The 22,288-nt window shown below is 37.4% G+C and overlaps 1 protein-coding gene across 1 annotated transcript in view; it reads right to left on the reverse strand.

The window, feature by feature from the left end:
- Positions 1-558: 558 nt before the first annotated feature.
- Positions 559-22,288, reverse strand: part of NFXL1 (nuclear transcription factor, X-box binding like 1) — a 43,483-nt gene continuing 21,753 nt past the window's right edge. The window contains exons 16-22 of the mRNA XM_026033622.1: positions 22,011-22,151; positions 19,590-19,756; positions 18,709-18,778; positions 13,471-13,575; positions 10,529-10,615; positions 7,473-7,526; positions 559-3,307 (exon numbers count right to left, since the gene is read on the reverse strand). Of these exons, the coding sequence (XP_025889407.1) occupies positions 3,134-3,307; positions 7,473-7,526; positions 10,529-10,615; positions 13,471-13,575; positions 18,709-18,778; positions 19,590-19,756; positions 22,011-22,151 (798 nt within the window). The 3' untranslated portion in view covers positions 559-3,133. The remainder of the gene's footprint in view (positions 3,308-7,472; positions 7,527-10,528; positions 10,616-13,470; positions 13,576-18,708; positions 18,779-19,589; positions 19,757-22,010; positions 22,152-22,288) is intronic.

Here is a 22,288-nt window from a genome sequence, read left to right on the forward strand (position 1 = left end):
GCTGACTTGCTTTTTACATTAAACTGTCATACACAATGCCCTCGTTAATGTTACAGGGAACAAAATTGCCCAAGGATCCTGCCATCCGAAACRCTGGCAACTTGTAAGCAGCTTAGTTCAGTGGAGAGGGGAGAATGCTCACCAAATGGTACTYAGCATCAGGGAAAAACCTGAACAATTTTGCATTGTACATATAGCTAAATATTATGAATACTGAGTCTCATCATGATCAGCCTTGTTTTTACATGTTTTCCTTTAGCATCAGGCCATACTATAGCATTTGTTCCAATGTATGATTGCCAATATGCAAGTTCTTTGTAAAACTGTTAATATTCACAGTATTTGCTCATGTTATGCAACAGTACTGTTACTAGTACACATGTACAATTGTACACTTAAATTGCTGGAAAAAAAATACATTCAGTTCAGTATTTCCCCTCTAGAAACACTACTAACACTTCATGYCCACTGAGTAACAGGTGACTTTATCTGTTGCTTGTACTTCCAAACACAGCCATGCTCAYGACACAGAGCTCCAACCAACCAATAACAAAAAAAAATAAATAAACTTAAAAAACGAAATAGAAGCCAATCATGTATTAAACTACATGTCGGGTGAACTCACACACTTTTTTTATGCCAACAAACAAATATCTGGCTCAGTTTATAGTACAAAGACCASGGTGAAAATGACTCAGATGCTGCTATACAGTTGGATGGAATAAGATGCACAGAATTAGTTTGAATAATCTGAATTTGAATCTGTCAAAGATAGGATCATCTTAAAATATGTGAGGCTCAGGAAAGATGGAAATCATTTAAGGGGAACATGTCTGTTAGTTATATAAACTGGATTACTTTTAAAAATCAGAGTGCTTTCTTATTATAATAGAGAGTTCAAGATGATCAACAAGCAGCAGATCTTTTTCACATAAATAAAATATTCAAAGCAAAAAAAAAAACCCCAAAATAAAAAAGAAAACAAGATCAACTTTAAGCATATAATTCAAGTGCAGCCCATTTCCATGGCTATTTCTTCTTCTGCCATGAAGATAAGGAAAAACTTTACTTTGCACTTCTCTACAGAAATAGCTATCAGTAAACAGAAAGGAAAAAAAAAAGGAGTTATTTTCACATAAAAGCTTTTTCCACAATGGGCTCATTCATGTTCATCTGAATACTTCAGCTACAAAGAGGGKTTTTTTTTCTCTCCTTTTTTTGTATATTTGGACAATGGCTCACATTTTTAGTTCAGCTGAACAAAACTTTCCCTTTTTCCTCCTCTCTCAATGACAGCAGAATTATTGACAGAGCAGTCACAAAACAACATTGCCTCACTTGATGAAACAACACTGTGAAACCGAATTATCTTCTGGGCATCAATATTACAGGAAAATGGTTTATTCCTTATTCTATAAAATAATCAAACAAAGAAACAATTTCAAGTTCCTGGTGCATTTTCAACTAATTCTGTATCTTTACGTACTAATGGTCTGACATACAGCAATGCAAGTATAGCATGTTTTTAAAAAGTCAATTAAATAAAATAAAATAATATCAAAAAACATCAACCTATACCAAATGTTACCAAGCCCAGTTTTCTCTTTTGCTCAGTTCAGATGATGAAAGAGACTGAGACTCTTTCCCAATTTGGAAATCTCTACAAAGTCTAATAATGTTGCCTACTAGAGTTTTGCTTTTTTCTTTTTTCTTTTTTTTTTTTTCCTCCCCTCTTCGTGCTGCTGTTAATTACAGCAGAGATTGACTCAAACTAGTATCAGGTCCCTTTACAAGTGGGCTAATGTTGACTAATCCAGCTTTCAACTCAACTGCAGTCTTCTCTAATTCATGCAAACAGTTCTGCTGCTTTTGCAGAATTTGCAATAAAACTATATACCTGACTGCAAAGGCAATCAAATGCTGAATCAAATGCTGCTAAAGGAAAAACCCACTAATAAACCTCCCCAAACCACCAGCTTTGTGCCTTGTCTTTCAAAATACCTTCTAAGTAGGCCTTTTTCAGTTAATCACATTGCTGTTCATCAGCACAGAATTTCTAGCAGAGATTTTAAAAAACCACTGTACTCTTTGGCTGAGACAATGTAGCTTCTCATATAGTTTTGAAGCTCTGAAAATCTTAATAGTTCTACCAGCAACCAGGGCCCTGAAACATTTCTGTACTGATACCCCAAGGCAAGGGACTCCAGTTATCAACAAGAAAATATCTAAGCACTTTCAAGATGAGATAATTCATACATAATTAGCAAGCACCATCCAGATGAATTAAGAACTACATAATTGTATAAATTACTCAATTACTTTACACTTTTGTACATCTATGCAAATATTCATATGTGACATTTATTTATAGAAATATTCAAGAGATGCTCTAAGTTTAGCTTCATATTGCCCCCGTCAYCAATACTAGAAAGCAGCGATGAGGACACATCCCTGTGCACTGAAACTACCTCACCCATGTTCAGTCCTCACATCTCTGCACTAAATGAGGCTTTCAACTGGTTTAATTCTGAGGAAGAGGAGAAAAGCAGCCTGGAATGTGGCCCTTATTCTTAGTGTTTCAGCAGCCTTAGAAAATAGCTCACATTTCCTCTCACAATTCTGATACGAGGCTACAGACCATTCAAATCTAACTGAAGTTCCCCATTAGTTATCATTAAAATTAACATGAAGCACAGGAATTATATTTTGTGTGATACACCATGAAGACTAGCATAAAAGTACTAATCTTTAACGAAACACTACATTTATTTTACTGGAAACAAACATTCAGTAAAGCATTTTATGCTAAGCTACTCTTAATATTCTAGAATGGAGACAAGAAAAGTAACCATATAAYAAAATAAATGTTAACAGATCTCAACAAGGTAAGTTACACCAGCACTTCAGTGTAGACTAAACCKACTACTTCTTGACTTTCAGTGTCTGAATTGATAGTTTTGTGCTGTGAATGTAGGAATACAAAGGATGACACTTCTTCCCAGTCCTGTGCTCTTGTGGTAAATATTATACTTACATAACCTATGCATATTAAGTTCTACTATACACACTAATATTATAGTAATAATAGCTACTTAAAGCCCCACTGAGGTATATTCAATATTTGAGAGTCATTTCAGTCATTGTAGGCCATGAGCCATGCAAGCATGACAACAGCAACCCCAAACATGGGCAGCATAATGAGGTTCTTATACTTCTGCCACGGTGATTGCTCGATTTCTACTTCATCYTTTCTCTTCTTATTCTTTCTTCGTCCTCTTAACCTGTTTTCAAAAGCTTCCAGTTCTGCCTAGATAAAGAAAAACAGGAGAAATAGGTAGTGTTGTGTGAGGATTAAGAACAAGGAAACATTCAAATTCAAGTAATATTCCTGAGGTTCATTTATAAAAATAACTGCCAGCTAATGAAAGTTACACATGCCTTGAAGATGAGATGGCAGCACCACATCTCATGGTCATATGGCACTTGGCTTCCGAGTATTAAATAATCCTTTAGTTTCTAATAAAGCACTGCCAAAAATACAACCAACTGAAATGTTACATGATATTTTTATCTCAGACTGAGTATCTTAAGCCAAGAAGAGACTGCTATTTCCATGGTACAGGTTGAAATAATGTGTTTTCCCATTAGATCAAGCTCCTGGGGAGTATTTTTAAAACTATTACAACATCACATTTAAAAGCATAGGCTGAAAACCAGAAGAAAACACATCCCTGTAATAAGGATGCCCTTCTAACCAATGCTAAGAAAATCTATCATTTTTTCCCCTCCCCAATTCTTTGCATCTTGCATGCTCTACTACATTTTAAAATAACATCTATAAAGTTAAGAAATGGAATCTTTGTTACGCCCAAGTGCTGTAACTCCTACATCTGGCTGTAGTAGGTGCGTATTACCCTGTAAGCATGTGCCTTTGGGCCCAGAAACAACACAAAGGAACTGGCAAAATTAAGAAGAACGTAAAGCTCCTGCCCATAACAGCATCTGCAGGGTTGAGCCTAGGTTGCAGAGTAGGAATTAGGCAGCCTGGAACACAGAGTGCAAGACTAGATGCTGGGGCCAGCTCATTGCTGGGAATACCACCACCAGAAAAGATGTCAAGACATCTAAAGGTCAAGACAAGTTAGAAACAGAAGAGTTGTGACAAGGATGTGGATTTTRGGGTGGACTACTGGAGAAACGTGGGACAAGGGGCTAGGGAACAGAGGGATATTAGATAAACACTGAAAGACAGCGGAGATCAGAGAAGCCAGAATGTCCGGGCAAAAAGAACAAGACTGATCTGAGGCAGAGGAAATGTGCCCGGTGAGAGGCAAAGCCTGGCTACCAAAGAAAATAAATCTACAGGATTACTGCAGGAGGGCTGCCAGGAACAGTGGGGCTAAGGCAAGGAGGGAGGTGCATTAAAGACACGAGAATGAGTCCGTGTGGGGAAATGGCAGAGAAGGACTCTCCAGTAAATACAATTTTCCTTTGGAACTGTATGATGTCTGGTATTCCCCTACTGGCAGAAAATATTTGAGAGAGTTTCACAAAGCTCATCTTACTTTCCTTCCTGTGCCAGATACCACTTTTAGCAAGCAAAAAGGACCATTTTGATGGTTATTCCTTTGTATCCTAATAAAGGCAGGAACTGCTGGCTCTTCTCTGATGATAGGGCAGAAAAGTGCAGAACAAGCCCCACAGCATTTGAAACAACATTGCTTACAGCTATCTAGCTCGCCCTTAGAAAAGCAAAATATTTTAATGAAACAATTTTTAAAAATTTAGAACTTGAAGGCCAGTACAAGGTTCTTAAAGTCTGAGACATAACATAGCAGAATTCAGTTTTGCACAGATGTGACACATGTTTTGCAGGTATTATTAAATCCTKGTGATCTGCAAAGGTTAACAGCAGAGAGTGTCAGGTATTGCAGTTATCTGAATTAAGATACAGGATTTCAGCAATTAATAAGCATACACTTTTGCTTACCTAGTGATCTTTAAAGAAACTGGCTAAAAATAAAAACTTGATAAAAACAAAAAGTGAGAAACAAGCACATTCCTGCATACAGATTTTGAAGATACCATTTCCTTACAAAACTACCTATGGGTTTTACGTAATTCTCAGTCATAGTGTAACCTCAGTGGCCCCTGAATTATAAGAGAGCAATTCTACCTAATCTTCACCATCTCTTTTTTCCCCAAAAATAGCTCCCCTTAAGAGCTAAAAAAGCTCTAAGTTTTTATAGAGTAAGAATTTCTCCATCTGCATACAGATTAAAAGCAAAATGAAATGCATTTTTTGAAGGATAATGTCCAGTTTATTGTTGCCCAGGTACTGGATTTTGCTCCCATTTCTGCCATCCTCTACACTCTGCACCGAAAGGAAAGGCAGCCCTACAGGAAAACACACTTAAGAGGATACAAATAAAATACTGACTATACAGACATAGGTGCATCCTGAACTTGCAAATCTTGCACCTTACTGTATTTGAGGTGTCACAGCACGAAGCTTCCTACCTTTGGCAACCGTGAAAACCCTGGTCTCACAACCTTGTCCTGCACTGGATGCAGAAGGAAAGTCCAGCTGTGAAASTCAGCTAACTAACCCAGCTTCTAACTTAGGTTAAGAAGCAAGARATTCCATCCTTAAACAGATATTAAGGGAAGCAATTAAGAAATACAGAAAATAACAAAATATAAATCTGCAGATGCAGCCACAACATTGACTMGTGTGTGCACAAAGGATTTACTAAAGCATTAATCAAAATAGGCCTGAGGAAGCTGTGACTATCAAATGAGCACTTGAAGCAAGAACGTACTAGTGAGATCAGGAACATGGTACAAGATGCATCATTTGTCAGGAGGGACTAAGAAATACATGTACTGAGTATAAATGGACTCAATAGCCCRTAATAGTGAGGTGCAGCAAACTGTATCACCAGACAGCAGATTTATGAAATCAAATTGGAAAAGAAGCAGTTTTTGATATCGCAGACTGCACTAATGAGGCGAATGTGCTCTAATATTGGGGAAGGATCAATACAGTGACTTCTCTAGACAGACTAAGAGTTAAGTGATTACGAGGCAGAAATCATTAGTCACTGGATGCCTTCTGCCACAAAACAAAACAAACAACCCAGTGCAATACAAACACCAACAAATTCACATTTCTAGTTAAARAATTTTTATCCTTAATATGCAGTATTGTCAGTTTTAGATTATCACTATCCAGATAAAACATTTCAAGTTCCTGCAGGCAGGCTACACTTCCTGATTTAACTCCAGAAGCAGCATTTCTAAGTTCTGTTTAGAAAAACAGTCTGCTAAACTGAGGCACATGAAGGCATATGTAGATCAATATTGCAGACAGCTGAGGTGTGAATGACACGGTAAATAAGATGATCACAGCCCACTGCCTGATGCCCAGGACAACAGGAATGCACTGCATGCTTGTCCAGCATAAGGAACATACTTCCATTTAGAATAATTCTAAAAAGCAGGCCTTGCTAGGGCCTGATAAAGATTAGTGCAGATGATGCTTTAGCAAAGCCTTTGTGCAATTAACAGAAGCACAGTTAATTGAGGCACAGCTCCAGCTGGGGTTCCCAGGGCYCTCTACACAGGAACATTCTGCTGAGATTGGACAAACAGGCTCTCTTAGACCCTGCCGAGCAGAGGGCAGACTCTGCTCCATCTGCTCCACGATAAGGCTGGGAAGGGAATGATAAATCCAGGTGAAGATACCAGCTCAGCACCTAATTGTTTTGGTAAGTGAGAATCATAAATCACCTCCTGGAATGGGACTTTCTGTCAAATTCTCCATCCCAGGCACACATGCGTTAAGTAGTGAGGAGTTCACAGCACTGCAGCCTCTGGATGACAAACCTGACCAAACCCTCACCATCAAACCAAGSCTACAACCATTCACTGAAATAAGATGACTATGAGAGAGCAGGCAGCTGGCACAGCAACCTCCTGGATTACAGTGCTGTCAACATACATTCACCAACAACAGGCAACAGCAGCAACTAATGACAACAATGGCAAACACAGTAAACACACATTTTTTCCCCCCACAAAGACCTCAAAGAAAATGACTCATTTGGGCTTCTTCATTCTTTCAYGGTTGAAAAAAGCTTCAGCCAATATTTAAATGGCTATGGAGCCCACTGAGCAACTCTGCTTTTTTACATATAAAACATTTAATAAAAATTCTAAGTACATACATACAATAAAACACAGATCAATTTAATTATCATTTTACAAAAAATGATAAAAGTTGTTTGGGAAAACATTTGGACTCTGAACAATAAGTCATTCCCAGCACAGACTTCTTAGTGTGAGACACCAGCTGACAGGAAATACTGTGACTATCACTTTACCAACCACACCACTAGTTGCATGTAAAATAAATGATTTGTTGAAAGAACAAACGGATGAAGTGTGGGAGGATAAAGAAAGGTTGATACCTGTTGTCTTCGTTTCTCTTCTTCAATAGCAGCTTTGGCTTCAGCTTCTTTTATCTGACCAGAAAGAAAACGAGCAACTGTTAGAAACAACAACTAAATCTATTTGCTTACTGAACTTTAATTACTTTTTATAGACAAGTTCTCAACAAAAGTAAGCAAAACTTTGCAGGTGTGTTTTTATTTATTTATTTAGATCATAAAATATTCTGGGAGAAAAAAGCGCCATCATCTTATGCTTGCAAAAGATTGAGCACATAGTGGATAGTGCCAGGTTGTAAGTTGATCTTCTGACCAATTTTAAACCAACAAGCACAATCAGCAAATTCAAAGCCTGAAAAAAGTGTTTGTTCACTAGTAGCCAGAGAAAATGCTAGAGATAGTTACTCTAAATTGTCAGCATCCTAATCTTCAATTCAGAACCATTTACATACACAGCTAATACCTGCATATGTATGTAATTCATATATAAACACACCATATTTCAATACTCCATGACTATTACAGAACAAGTAATTTGCACATTTTTACTGAATATGATATATTTCGGATAATGCATATCCAAACTGCTTTGTGGCCCACGGGGTAATGCAAACTGTGAATGTAACAAAGTAGTTCATGCAAAAATCATAAGAGTATTAACAATCATACTTCTGTAGAGGTGTTTTGTAGCATTCAAGAAAYCAGATGAAACACTAAAAATGATTATGGAAAGAACAAAAGAGAAAACAACATCAATATATAAACACAGGGTGCCCTTGAACCTAAGCTCCTGCATTCAGTTTTGGTCCAGCACCATCAGAAAAATATGGAGCTTGGACACACGCAGSGTGGAGTGGCTCGTGCCTAAAGAAGAGAGCGTGCCTAGGATCTGTCAGGGGAAAAGGAGGTCAGTAATTGAGTACATCAAATCCTGAAAGGTGAGAAGACACTGAATAGGAATAAGTTAAAAAAAAGTTAAAATTAAAAATTTGATTTATAACTTGAAATTAAAAAAGATCTTGATCCCAATAATAACTTGTGTGTGTACATGTATAGATATGTTTATATATATATGTAAGTATGTTTATCATGACTTGCATACTACCAGTGTCAAGTGTGGACTCCAGCTACGCTGTTAAACTGAGCTTAGTGTGCTAAGTAGTTGAAACTGTGTCCACTAAGGACAGGACCAATAAAAGGCCATCATATCTGCAGCTTTAACCAAGGCTTTAAAAATTGTTAAAGCTTTTTGTTTTTAATGAAGACTTTTATAGAATTAGACACAGTAAGGGAACCTCTTATTAGAATAACATACAAAAAATCTTTTCATCCATGCATCTCTCATCTRGGGTTGCAAAGTGCGAAAAAGCGGCACAATTAACTGGCCTCCTGATATTTTACTGCCCTCTAATGGCACAAAATCAGCTCCAGAAGAAAAGCAGCAAATCACAAATGTCAAATAAAGCAACAAAGAAGTATTTTACACTAGTGCAGTTACAGTTGTGTGAGTTTTACAGGAGGGAAATTCACCAATATAGTCCCAATGTTGAAAAATATTTCTAGAATTACTACTTTAACAATAAAATATATAGTAAGACACTTCAGTTGCTCAGAAGTGCACACTCACTAGTTGTTATATACTGTTTCATAAGAAGTAACACTTCATTTTTGGTCGCTGATGGTCATTTTGCAATGGCAAACTGAATTCTCTTTGCAAACAGCTGTGATTTTTAACAGACATTGCAGTCTTGCCATGTTGCAGTAAACTTGTCAYTTACTATTCTAGCACATCATTTTCAAGTCAACACAGACTGCACAAAACTGCTTAGTGAGCATTGAAGTAGAACTTTACAACTTTAGACAAGAAAAAAACACCAGAACACCCTTGTCCCATGTAGACCACAGCAGCAGGAGCAAGAAATAGGAAAGGGCAGTTACCTGTGTAACACAGTAACTTAGAATGAAACAGCTGTAAAATGTTATACTACATGAATCACTAGAAATTGGCAAATACTGCTAAAAAGACTCAGGATAAAACACAGGTATTCTTCAGACAGATGACTCCTTTCAACCAGGGTGCTTTTTGCTCCCTTAGGGGAATTCAGCCATTAGCACTTCCAGGCAYAGCCCCAGGGAAAGGTGCTCCTCTCCCTCAGCTCCTACAGGCCTGTCCCTGCCTCACCTCCTTCTCCTGCACTCCACATCCCACAAACATAACTCCACACCCTCTGCTGTGGAGATTTTGGGGACAAAACCCAAGCAACTTAACAAGCTGAGCAACAAGCCAAACTGTGGGATTTTGTTTGTATATGTGCTAGAACCCACGTATCAATGATGGGCAGAAAGATTSTGCTTCAGAGCAGAAGCAGACAAGTCAGTTCTACCATAGAGTTCCTGGGTACATGTCACACGTCCCCAGTGCAAGCCAAGCAAAGCACAYACCAATGCTGTTTATGTCTTTATAAAAAGCTTATAAAAGCTTTTACAGATATTCTGTCTCTCTATACAATGTGTTGCAGTAATTTCTGTACTCCACAGAAGAGCAGACCTGGGCAGAGCTCAAAGTAAGTTGCCACTGCTGAAAAGGCTCAGATCTCCTGCTTCAGGGTAACCCTTGCAGCGTGTTAGATCRCACTGTCATAAACAACAAGCTTGTCCAGTGATGGCTGCACAGTTTCTACGAGAAAAAGCAGATTTAAAAGCGCTCTGTGAAGCTACTGCCCTTAATCCAACAGCATCATTATTTTACCATCATTGATTACTGCTTGTTCTCGAGGTGGAAAGAATCAGTTTTAACACACACACACACATGCACACACATGCACGTACAATTCAGGAACATAAGGAGAGTATTTCATTAAATCAATTAGCACTACCAACAGTGTTATTCTCACCAGTCTTATATTTTCCAYATTAAAACAGACCAATCAATCTGAAAAAGCAGGTTCTATTAAATACACATCTACTTGATTATGTTGCATGTCATGCTGCTATTATCTTGAAAGAATAATTTTGTTCCTTTTTCCCCCTTATCCTGAAGCAGGAAGAATAAGTTATAATTGCAATAGCTGAATTACCTCAGACGCCTTCCGTTTCATTTCCTTGCATAATGCATCACATTCCAGTGAAACCTGGCCTTCTCGTACCTTGCTGCACTGCAACTCCTGTTAAGCAGAGATAAAAAGTCTTTCAAAATCCATTACTCTACACRTAAAGTTTATATTATACAGTCTATGTCATTATGAAAATTCTTGGTTGCTAAAACACTGGTTAGTCAGAAGATAGATCCAAGCTATTATTAAACATTAGTCAACTTTGTATCAACTTTTGCCCTTTTCTATTTTCCTTCTTTCTGATCAGCCACAATGAAAGCAAGAATGAACAAAATAGTCAAGTATAATCCCGTCCTCTCCTATTTTCTCACTTGTTTACCTAAGACTAAGTAATACAATTTTGTGGATTCTAGCATAAAGATCTGGCACATCCAGTCTCAGCAATTTCACACACGTTATTTTCAACGGCCTACAGATCAACCGTGCTGTCTGAGACTATGAGGCAGTATCACCTCATGAAAAAAAATCTCTGCTCCTGTCCTTGCAATATTTTAAAGCCAGAAAAGTACACCTAGTATTCTGTTGGGTAGGTAGAGCAACACAACATGAAACTACGTTGGCTTTTATATTGTCAGTGATACGCAGGAGAATCACGAGCTGTGATTTTTCATAASGCATACTAAAAGAAATTCACAAAATTTGCATGAAAAACCAGCCTACAGTTAAGATTTTTCTAAACATGAATTTTAAATATAGGTTCACTTGAATAATACATCTTTGCTATGTCTAGCTTTCCTACAAATCAAGTATGTTAAAAACAACTCCTGACCAATGAAGAGATGGCTAAAAATGCAGTCTAGTCTACCAGAAATTCCCAGATTTATAAATTCTAGTATTTTATCTGTCTGCACATTTTATATGCATAATGTCATGATGTAACACTATGACATTTAATTTAGAAAAAATATGTACTTTTAAAAAAAGCTACAAAGGGAAAAGATTCTTCCTGTTCAGTATTCAAAGCCATTCAATCACGTATTTTATATTCACTGTGCTGGTCCAGTGACTCCTCCTATAACAATAAATTGCTTAAGAAAGACTGATAGAGGACTCCAGAATTTATAGAATCAATTGCTTGACTCTAATCTAGAGCACAGAGGACAGAAAAGCGAGTCAAAGTGGAACAGTGAGATAGCTAAAACTGGCCCAGTCAAAGCAACCCACGCAAGTTCTCCCTACCAGAGCAGGTGACAGGCCTGTCTTTGTAACAAAGGGAGCTACCAAACAAATCCAGGTGGAAGCAGGAGCAAGAAGACACACTAGTAAGACTCTCCTGGTAAACTGGAATTTCTTCAGCATCAGCATGGGCTTTATTTACAGCACAGCATGGAGTGGGTGTCCCATAAACTACAAGCTTTATTGGCACCATACATAAACAAAGCCTAGGAGTGTTTGCAGAGAATTCAATAATACTTACTAGCTACTAAAATCTGTTCCCTGTTTGCACAATCACAGACTTGAGAAGCAAAACACACAAGCACCCCCGTTCTTACATTTGACCCACATCTGGCAGGCTTAGAGATGCTGGAGACAGTGCACCTCTGAGCAGATGCAGATGGGGGACCTCTGCAGAGAGCAGCTACCCACCAGGACCACTAGCAAGGGCAGCATCATATAAGGAAATCACTGCAAAATTGTTTTCACATTGTAAAACTAAGACAGTTTCACAAGGTCCAAACAAGGTCTAATTTATCCACAATCCATCCTTCTGCCATTATTTACCCTCTACAAATTTAGTTTTCTGTATGAGAAAGAAGAGGAATTGAGAAAGAGAAGGAATTTGTTTGACTTCCAGAAAATAGGCCAGTATTTCAGGGACAATTCTTCCTCCTCCATCCAAAAAAAAACCCRAAAATCCCAAACTCTTATTGTTCTAGAAGTCAAATGGATCATTTTTTGATTATTTAAAAAGTGGGCTTCCTTCACGTAAAAATTAAAGAACACTCACGGCAATCTCTCTTATCTCTCTTTGTCTTATTCCTCATGATCAAATTTTCTAATTTTCTCACTTTTTTTTGTGTGTGTGTGTGAGAACAAACTTCAGATTTAAAGGAAGCAGATCTTTCAGAGCGGCAGGCTCCTGAAGATTCCAATTGGTCAAAAAAATACCCTAAAAAGTGTATTTCATTCTTTCTTGGCAGCACATCTGAATGGGAGAACCATGGAAGTGATAAATACATCCCTTCATTTGGGATAACAAAATCTGAACCAGTCTAAACATCAGTAGCTGCACAGTAAGATACAATTCAGCACTAGAATATGGAAGAGTAGGTGATATGACATGTTTTCTATATTTTTCGAAAGGTGATGAAAGTTAAGAGAGATTAACAGCTATAAGCTTACTAATAGCTACTCCTTCCATCTGCAATTATGCTTGGCCTAAAACTTAGGAAAGCAGTTTTCAAAGCAGGAAAACAAAAGTCCAACTGCACATTTAACCAATTGTTTTCTGGATTTTACAACAGCAAAAGAAATACTGGATCCAATGGGAACATTTAGGCACATAATAAAATAAAATGCTGATGTCTGTAGTTGCTTTTAGATTTCCAGGAAACTGATTACATTAATTACCTAAGTTGGAACACTTTCCAACTTACCAGAAAAAAAAAAAAATTCTTCTTAAATCACTCCAGATCACCCAACTAATCTTTCAATAGAGCTAGAAGGATTCAAGTGTGCTTGCAGRTGTTAGCTGCCTTACAATAGCTCTATATCTTAGAAGTAATAGGATTTTTTGTTCTCCAGCAAGTCTTTTCATATTGCAGCCCAGATCTAATGTGAATCACTACAGTTCTATTGAACTAACTGGACCTATTCCAGTCCACACAATAGGAAATCCAGTCACCCAAGCCTAAAAGCAAACACACACACAGACAAAACACAAAGATGTGTCTCTCATAACTTACCTTTTTCAGTCTTTTACAGGGACAGCGGAGTTTAACCTTCTGGTTGCAGTTCAGAGGACAGCCACCCGAATGGCAAATCTCTTTACATCGGTGACCGCATGGCAACTACAAACAAGAAGAAAGCGAGAATCTATGAACTGGCTTTATTAAAGACATACTTAAACAAAAAAAATCCATATGACTTATCAATTTTCCACTTATGAAAGTGATTTTGTTTTTTTGCAAACATTTGACTGTTGTTTGAAGTATTTCCTTTTCTGTAGAACCATTTCCCCTTAAAGATTTTATTCACACAACTTGATTAAAACCAATTTTGTTTTCAAAATGTTTTCTATAATAGAAGTCGTCATTACCTGGGAGGGCAACGGAGGGGGACACACAAGCATATAGGTAGGAAGAAGCTGGAAACAGAAATCAACTGRTGATCTGTACTACAGCTACTTACAGACCAGAGAGTCACCACAAGGCAGGGGAAAGAATCAGAAGTAGCAGCAGTGCAAAAACACCACTCCACRAAGTCTTACACACAAGAAAGTTCTGAACTATGCAAAAGTAGTAGCAAGTACAGGGTGCCAGTGTTCTTACGTCCCAATTAATTTCACAAAATCTTGATTTTCTGCATTTTGTAAGTTATCCTATTTCTAGTACTTGAGAAAGACTACCTCTTTACAGACACTAATTTATCTAAATAATGATTAATTGATCTAAATAATGGTGACTCTTAGAAATATCAGACTCCCAGCACTGTAGTAGATGCAAAATGGCAGAGGAGCAAATCACTTCACTTTCTGTCAGGAACTTGACTTTGTATCAGTGTTCTTAGTAAAAAGCTAAGCTTCAGCAGTTAWGTGTCATCAAGGAATTAGTATAACTTGGAAAAACCTATAGGAGAWAATCAAGATGTGTATTTTTCATAGAAGTATACATGCTGTATTGCTTTATTCACAAAAATGGGAATATAACATAACAATTATAAATCTCAAGTACACRTATTTCTTGTGGATCAGCAAATTTTGATTTTTAGGAGTACAAATGAGCTAGCTTTACTTAAAAACTTAGTCATGGAACACATCCCTAAAACAGAATGCAAAGCTCCATCTAAAAAATATAGAGCAATTAAACATGCCTTCATGCCAAGTCAAATTCTATTATCATACTAATGCATCCTCTAGTGATCCATTCCGTGATTTGGGATTCAGTACCTTTTAATTGCTGTCACTGCAGTGAAACTGGAAGGAAACTAAGTCCTCAAGTTCAGATGCTCCTGCTACCAGCAGCTAACCTGCCATATGAGCCCTACGTGACTGGAACAGCCTTGCACTGAAAATACTTTTTCCTCTTTGGCTGCCAGACCTTGCAGGCTCTTCCAAACTTCATGTCTCCAAGAGGCAAGACCTTTTCTCTAATTCCCTAAATCTATTCTGGACAGTCTAAATCCATTTGTTCTGATCCTCATATTGAAATATTTCTTGACTGTCCTTTCATAATTGGCTCTTTATTCTCACAGTACTCCCTTCATTGAATTTCAACCAGCTTAAATCAATATTTCTTGTACACAGTAGCATATAATATCCCAAATGACATCTCAGCGGGACTTTGTACAATGCCTTAATTTTACCTTCTTCTTAATAGAATATCTTGCCCAATACATCTTCAGCTCTCATTTACATTTCTCTCCAGCTAAACACACCGTGACAATAAGAATTTTTGCTGTCTCACACTTGCATTAGTCTTTACATAAATGGCCTTACCATTTTTTTCTGTATCTAATACCATTCCCTAAAGGTTATCTGCTTCTGTACATAAATTTCCTCAGTTGCCTTTTACTGACAATGCTCTACAAGTTCTCATCAGAAAATGCCACGAGCACTCCTAATTTTGGGTGCCAAAGTCATTGCTGAAAACACTGTAAGATCAGTCCTCAATACAATCCTTGGGAAATTTCCTTAGTGCTAAAGCCTCTTTCATCGAACTGTTCTTTTAAATATAGGTATATAAAGATATGTGTGTATAAAAAACACAAAAGATTGTTGCCTTAATCATCTTTACGTGGACTAGCTAATTGTTGTGTGACAGTGTCTCAACTGAAGCCTGATGTAGAAGATCTGCTTTTTAACTGGGACGAGGAGAAAGAAATTAGGCACCTTGCTRAAGACTCCAGGTTAGCCTGGCACAACTACTGGGGTAAATTTAGCTTGCATTTTATCTTATTTTAAGGAGATGAGGAAGAAACTTCTTTGAGCCTTGAATTCAGTGAAGAACATGGACTGAAGCCAACCTGATTCACTAATAACAAGTTCTATTCACAGGTGCTGAGGCTGTTCACTAGGGACCAGTGACTCCCTCCTCCTGCTCCCTACTCAAGGGCATCACGCACAACTGTAGCAATGTCCTAGTCTCATGTTAGAACAGATTCATTGCAACACGATCACATTTCATATCTACACCGTACGCACTCTTAAAGTATTTCTATTTTATCCAAATTTACTAATTACACAGAAGAATGCAAGCGATAAAGAGATCCACAGGCACTGACGTGAAGATACAAATGGACATAGAGCATATGGAAATTTCTATTTAAAATTTGTCCCAAAGTATCTGCAAACATAACAACAATTTAATCACTACTGATTAAATTGAAGTTAAATTTCCTTCAACAGGATATTTTGTTATTGCTACCTAACAAGAGAAATAACTTTTAATTAAAGTGTCCCAGCTAACAGCTGTGGCAGTATCAAAGACTTGCTGCTCCTCAAAGCAGAAAGGAAATGCAAGCTGCACTATGTAATACTAGAAGTCCTTTTCTTACTTTTATACTAAAAGAGCCAAAACCAAAGCATGAAAGTTGGCAAGACTCCGTTATTTTCTTTAATAACAAGATTTCTTTCTTCTTCTTTTTTTAAAGTTATTTCTTTAAGGCACCAGACAACAGAACTAAGTAGTTTTCATTATCTCCAGAAGTAGCACTCTACTTGTAATTCAAATACGGTATTTTACTGTCTACTATAATTTCCATTAAAAAAAAAGGAAAAGAGACAGACATCTCAAATGTAGGATCTCAGTAAACGTCATATTCTCTAGCATCTAAATGACATTATTCTAAATGTTGTGAYAGTTACAGTCCACACTGATTTATAGCAAGCCACAATTTCACCGAGCTCTTCTGGTAACCCAAGGCCAGTTTAATGTATCAATAAGTCCTTTAACAGACGCTGTTTGGATAATAGGTATCAYGATACAGCTAGATGATTTTCCCAAAGTTATAGACCAACATGAAATAATTTTAAAATTGACAGAGCATTCCYAGTATTATACAATATTCACAGAGAAGTTAATATTTTTTTAAAAAGAAAAAAAAGAGCATATTGTACTTCTAAWGTTATCAAAATAGGATTAGCTAAATGTACAATAAACTGTAAATTAAAAAAAAAGAAACCAAACTCCCTGAAGCAGGTCAACATCAATACCTCTAGGTTTCAGGACACTGGGAGRGGTGGGGAAGCATTTTTACACAATCACATGCAACAAAAGACTTTCCGACAGCAGGAGCATTGGAAATCTTATTTTTCAAGGCCTCTATAGGAAGAAGAATTTTAGGATAAAATGAAAATCTTTATCTAACTGAATGTTGCTTAAAGCCCTGAGGAGCCCTCCACATCCCGCTGCCTGAGGAGGGGTGGAGGGAACCACACGCACACAACACACCTGGAAAAGGGCAATTCTGAGCTGCAAAGCAGAGCTCTGCTACTAGAAGGATGCTGAGTCACAGAGCGAGTCTCGGGAACACAAAATCACAAGAGATGCCTTGATCAAGGTCAAACATGAGACACAGAGAGCTTAGAAGGGACACTGAAGTATAGGAACACACAGTTCACGCTAGGATATTATAAGTGCTCTTAAGCATAAAGAAGTAGTCTTGGAGCAAATGAAAACAAAGTAACGGAGAGAGAAATTAAAGGATAAAATTAAGGAGTAAATGGGCAGCAAAAAATGTCCAAAAGCATTCCCCCAACGAGAGGAAAACTTATAAATATTCAAGTGAGAAATTTACTACAGGCTCATTCATTTACCTGTGCACCACAAAGAAGGATAATGAACAGAAAGACATCAAAAGTCTACAAGGGCAAAAAAAAGCAGAAGATAAAAGAGGTGCACAGTACAGAGAAGACTTCGAGGGAGTAAATTTATCTTGTCTCAAAAAAGAAAATTAAAAAAAAAACAGCAAAGTGTTGGAAAATAAGCAGGAATGCTACAAATTTCTGCATTTGTACTTATTCAAAAACTAAAACAGTTTTTTAAACTCTAATCAGTACAAGGATTCAAATTTGATAGTTCTTACAGTGGAAAATTAGGGAATAGGAGAATTTTGAATCCAGAGTTATTAGAGATAAGGGGAGAATTTGAGGTGATAAGACATTAGGTAAGGAGACAAAAGTCTCCATCCAGCAGACGGAGTATAAAGGTAAACTCACATAAAGGAACCAAGCAGAATCAATGATGAATGTGTTGCATTAAATTATTTATTGACATTGCATGTGATAAAGACTTAGCTAGGCAATAGAAGGCAAACAATAATGAGAAGTGATTATGGGATAAAATATTTCTCTTAGTATAAGCATTTCTTTATTTTATGGCAAGAGGCTTTGGCAAAAATTCAAGCTCAGTGCTGGAAACACTTTTCAGAATATTCCTGACAATATTCTGGTTCTTCCATTTTGCAAACTCACAAAGTCCCAAATCTTTTCTCTCCCGACACCCACCTCAGACTTGCTACACAGATCATGATCACTACCCCTGCACTTCGCCAAAAATAGTACACATACTGAAAATTTCAGTTGTGGCCGATTACTTAAAAGATATCCTATTATTTTGGAAATATATATTCAGGATTTTTTTTTTTTTAAATCACCTTATAGGGYATATACTCCCACTTCAGCTTTATCCCCAATTTAATCTTTCAGGACATTCACTAGTACTGCCACGGAACAGACCCCTGACCCCTCAATGTACTCTGCTGAGCTGACAAATGACGCTGCTCCAAGCACAATTTACTATCAACTTTTGCATTTACCATTTAGCACGATATTCTAGACTAAACTTCCTCGGTCTGCCTTTGTGGACGGCTTGTGAACTGTCCGGAGCCTTGCTAAAGTCCAAATACACAGACACCTATTTCTCTTTCACCCACAGGCAGCAGACATCCCTCCAACTGAGCACTTCTTTGCTAGCAAGGCTTACCTCTTTCGGACACTGATTTTTGCAGGAAGTAAGAACATCCTTTTCTTTTGCGTCAGCACAGGTTAGCTTTCTATAAAAGAAAATATGTATTTCTGATAAATACCAAATTGAAAACAACACAAATCAAGTTAGGATGCATTTTAGGTATTTATGCCTGTAAAAGAAAGTATGATCCACATAGCGTGGAACTAACAATGCCAGGTCTCTATCAAACAAGAGCACAAAAATTAAGAGGATCTGAAATACTTTAAGGAGAACATAAAGAARGGAATGTAGAAGTTGAACGATTTTTCAGAGTAATATGTTATTTTTTGGATATTATTTAATTATTGAATTATTTAATGGATAAAAAAAACCATCTTATATGCAATAAAAGCTAGCACCTCCCTGCCCCTTCAACAATTAAAAAGGAGCACAAATGTTTATAAACATGTGTCTAAAAAAAAAAAAAAGAGGACATTTCATTTCAGAACTCCATTTTTGGTAAGTTTTGAAGCTATAAGGTAGTTATAAAGATATTTTTACCCTAACTACATTTAGTCTAATTCTTCTTATGAAATTCTTCCTTATACACTGTAAAATAATTACATATAGATTAAATTATACAGATTAGTACAGATTTACATACTTGCATATATACGTTCTAAAACAATTGCAAAATCTGTTCTGTGAAAAACAGAGTCCATATACTTTTAATAGTTTGAGTGATTATATCCAAGTGGAACACTGGCAAATTAAATAGACTATATGATAAATTATAATCTTCAAAAGAAAAGAAGGCTGTAACTTGCCAACAGGGTTACTCCCATTCCTAGGACGCTTCAAATGGTTTCCAGTCGGTTATGCTTGTCAGAACTGAACCCAACTCCTTGTTTACTTACAGGCACTCGATATAGAGCACGGACAGTTTGCAGTGACACTTGATTTTTAGCATCTGAAGGCATGCAGGGCAATCCCCAGGATGACAGGGCAGAACACATCGGTGAGGACAGCCAGGTGGCCGCGGCTTCGTGCACTCCTCTTCACACTGCAAACACTCTGGACCTGCCTAACAAAATACAAACAAATTACTAAAGAAAGTGCCAAACTGTTTCTTTGCTAGATGACATTAGCAAGCTTTTATGGAGAGGAATAGGGTAGATGTATTTTCTTCCCCCACAGGAATCCTGCTATTCATTAACTTGTCCCTCACGCAAAATAAATATTAWAATACACTTTGAGAAGAAAAGCAGAAATGTCAGGGTTTGTAGGTCAAAGAGACAGACCTCTATTTTTCCTTTTGGGCATAAAGAACCTCTTAATATCAGTGCTTTGGAAAATTGCCATTAAGCCTATTAATTCTCTAAAGAAAACACTTTTAGAAAAAAATATTCCATATTCAAGACTAACTCTTTCCATTCAACATGTTCTTGCAATACTTCAATCACRACATATTGCTTTGTAGTACTGGGGCGTGGAAGTTTCTTTGTTTCCTTGCTTTGTTGTCTTTTTTTTTTAATTATTTATTTAAAGAAAAATAAAACAAGCTTTAAGCTGTTTTACTTCCATATGTTTATGCTGGTTCCAAAAAGCATTAAGTTAGCAATATGCTGAGAGCTGCTACGCCTTCCTTCAACTTCATATATGACAAAGTCTGCAAGAGGTATAGGGTCATCCTCAGGCCAAGAACCTATGTTGCAGCAAGTTCCACTAAACTATTTCTATTCCTATTACTTTCTTGATGACTCCTTAAGAATCTCAGGCAGCAGTCAAATACGCATAGCAAATCTGATACGATTTCACAATTGGGCCTATATAGCAGAATATTTTAGGTACATCGTCACATTCCATTTTTAAAAGTGACATRTAAGTTAGCCTACATATACTGAATGCAACCAAAAATGATGCTACACRATGTTTCTCCAAGAGGACCATGCTCCTTGCCAAGTTTTTACTTTATGCTGGTCAAAATAATGGCAGAGTTTAACTACAGTTTCCCCCCACCTATTTTCTTCTGAGCCCCATAMCTTCTGCTTATGTAGCTGAACTCTTTTTGCTGATGTTTCAAAGGGAAACTTAGTGCACTGGGCATTCACAATGCTCAGCCCCCCCCAAATGCCATATCTCAGGAAGATACTAGCAACCAGAAGCATTTTGGGAACTGTCATACAGAACTTCAGCAAGCGCAGGTGATGACAAACCACCGGCCTTTCTCAGTTTTCCAGCACATGTGGAATAAAACCTGAATTCCAGACAGAAAAATCATTCTTCAGACATATAAAAAGAAATTTAATCAGCCAGTCTCAGACTACATCTGCAGCTTAGTCTCTATCACCAAAACAGAACAAAAGTTCTAAAGGTCAAAAACAACTTGAGTTTGTAAAAATCCAGAGAAAATAGAGCAGKGAAATTCACCCATACTTTGCAGGGACATAGACTCCCACTTTTGAGAAAGTTCAGTGCAGATGGAGCTAYGCAAGGCAGAACCCTGACCCACACACATCTGCATTTCTACTGCAGGTGCAAGAGCCCATCCTCCTGCAGCACTAACTGGAGAAGCTTGAAGAGTTGCCACCCAGGATTCAGTCATGCTGCTCTCTTGCTGTGTGTTACTGCACCACAAGCTGCACTAACAGCTCATACAGTCCTCAGACAAAGGCTCCCCAATCATTAATACAATGTAATACATACAGTTATTAGATGGCAATATTACTTCCAGGATTTGAATTCACAAAGAAATCATCCTGCCTAAGCTAAAATATAAGCACAGTTATATCCTGTAGCTGACTGAACGCTTTCTAAATGCCATGACAGACCAAATTGTTTCTTAATGTCATTCTTTAAAAGCTTAAAGCTGTTTTCCTCAGAAATCATTATTTTCTCAAATCACTCAATGCATGCATGTCTACTGCTCAAAACCAGGGCAGCCTTCAACTTTGTACATTATTCCATTTTTGTTTCATACTTCTATCACCTAATATTTGATCTGCAGTTTCTTAATCTCATAAATGACAGTTTCTAAAGTAAAGACATAGATAACCACGAATACGTAGCCCTAATGCTTTAGAAAGTCTTCACTAGTTCYGCAACATTTCCAATGCTTCTCCTTAAAAGTGTTCCAGCCTCCTCGACCCACTTACAGGGCTCATCAATAAGCAGCTTCTTGGGAGACTTCAGGTCCATTTGTACATAGGTGAATGTGTGCGATTGAACAGAAGATTACGCTTTTTCCTCGATGATTTATCAGTAGACCATTTTAAAAAAGGCCATAAATAAATWAACACAACAAACACATACACACAAAAAACAGGAAATGAGCTCACCTTCTTTCCGTCTCCATTACTGCTGACTTTAGTAACRCGGTGACATTCTTTCATACAAGTGTGATTCTGGCAAGCAAGAAGCCGTCCACAAAGTCTTTTACATGAGTAGGGGCCTGCAGAGTGACATGGTAATGGGCTAACCTTAAATTAAAAAAAAAAAAAAAAAAAGTGTGATTCTGGCAAGCAAGAAGCCGTCCACAAAGTCTTTTACATGAGTAGGGGCCTGCAGAGTGACATGGTAATGGGCTAACCTTAAATTAAAAAAAAAAAAAAAAAAG

The sequence above is a fragment of the Nothoprocta perdicaria genome, unplaced genomic scaffold (assembly GCF_003342845.1).
Source record: "Nothoprocta perdicaria isolate Ctin4 unplaced genomic scaffold, notPer1 scaffold_13, whole genome shotgun sequence".
In the NCBI taxonomy this organism is placed as follows: domain Eukaryota; kingdom Metazoa; phylum Chordata; class Aves; order Tinamiformes; family Tinamidae; genus Nothoprocta; species Nothoprocta perdicaria.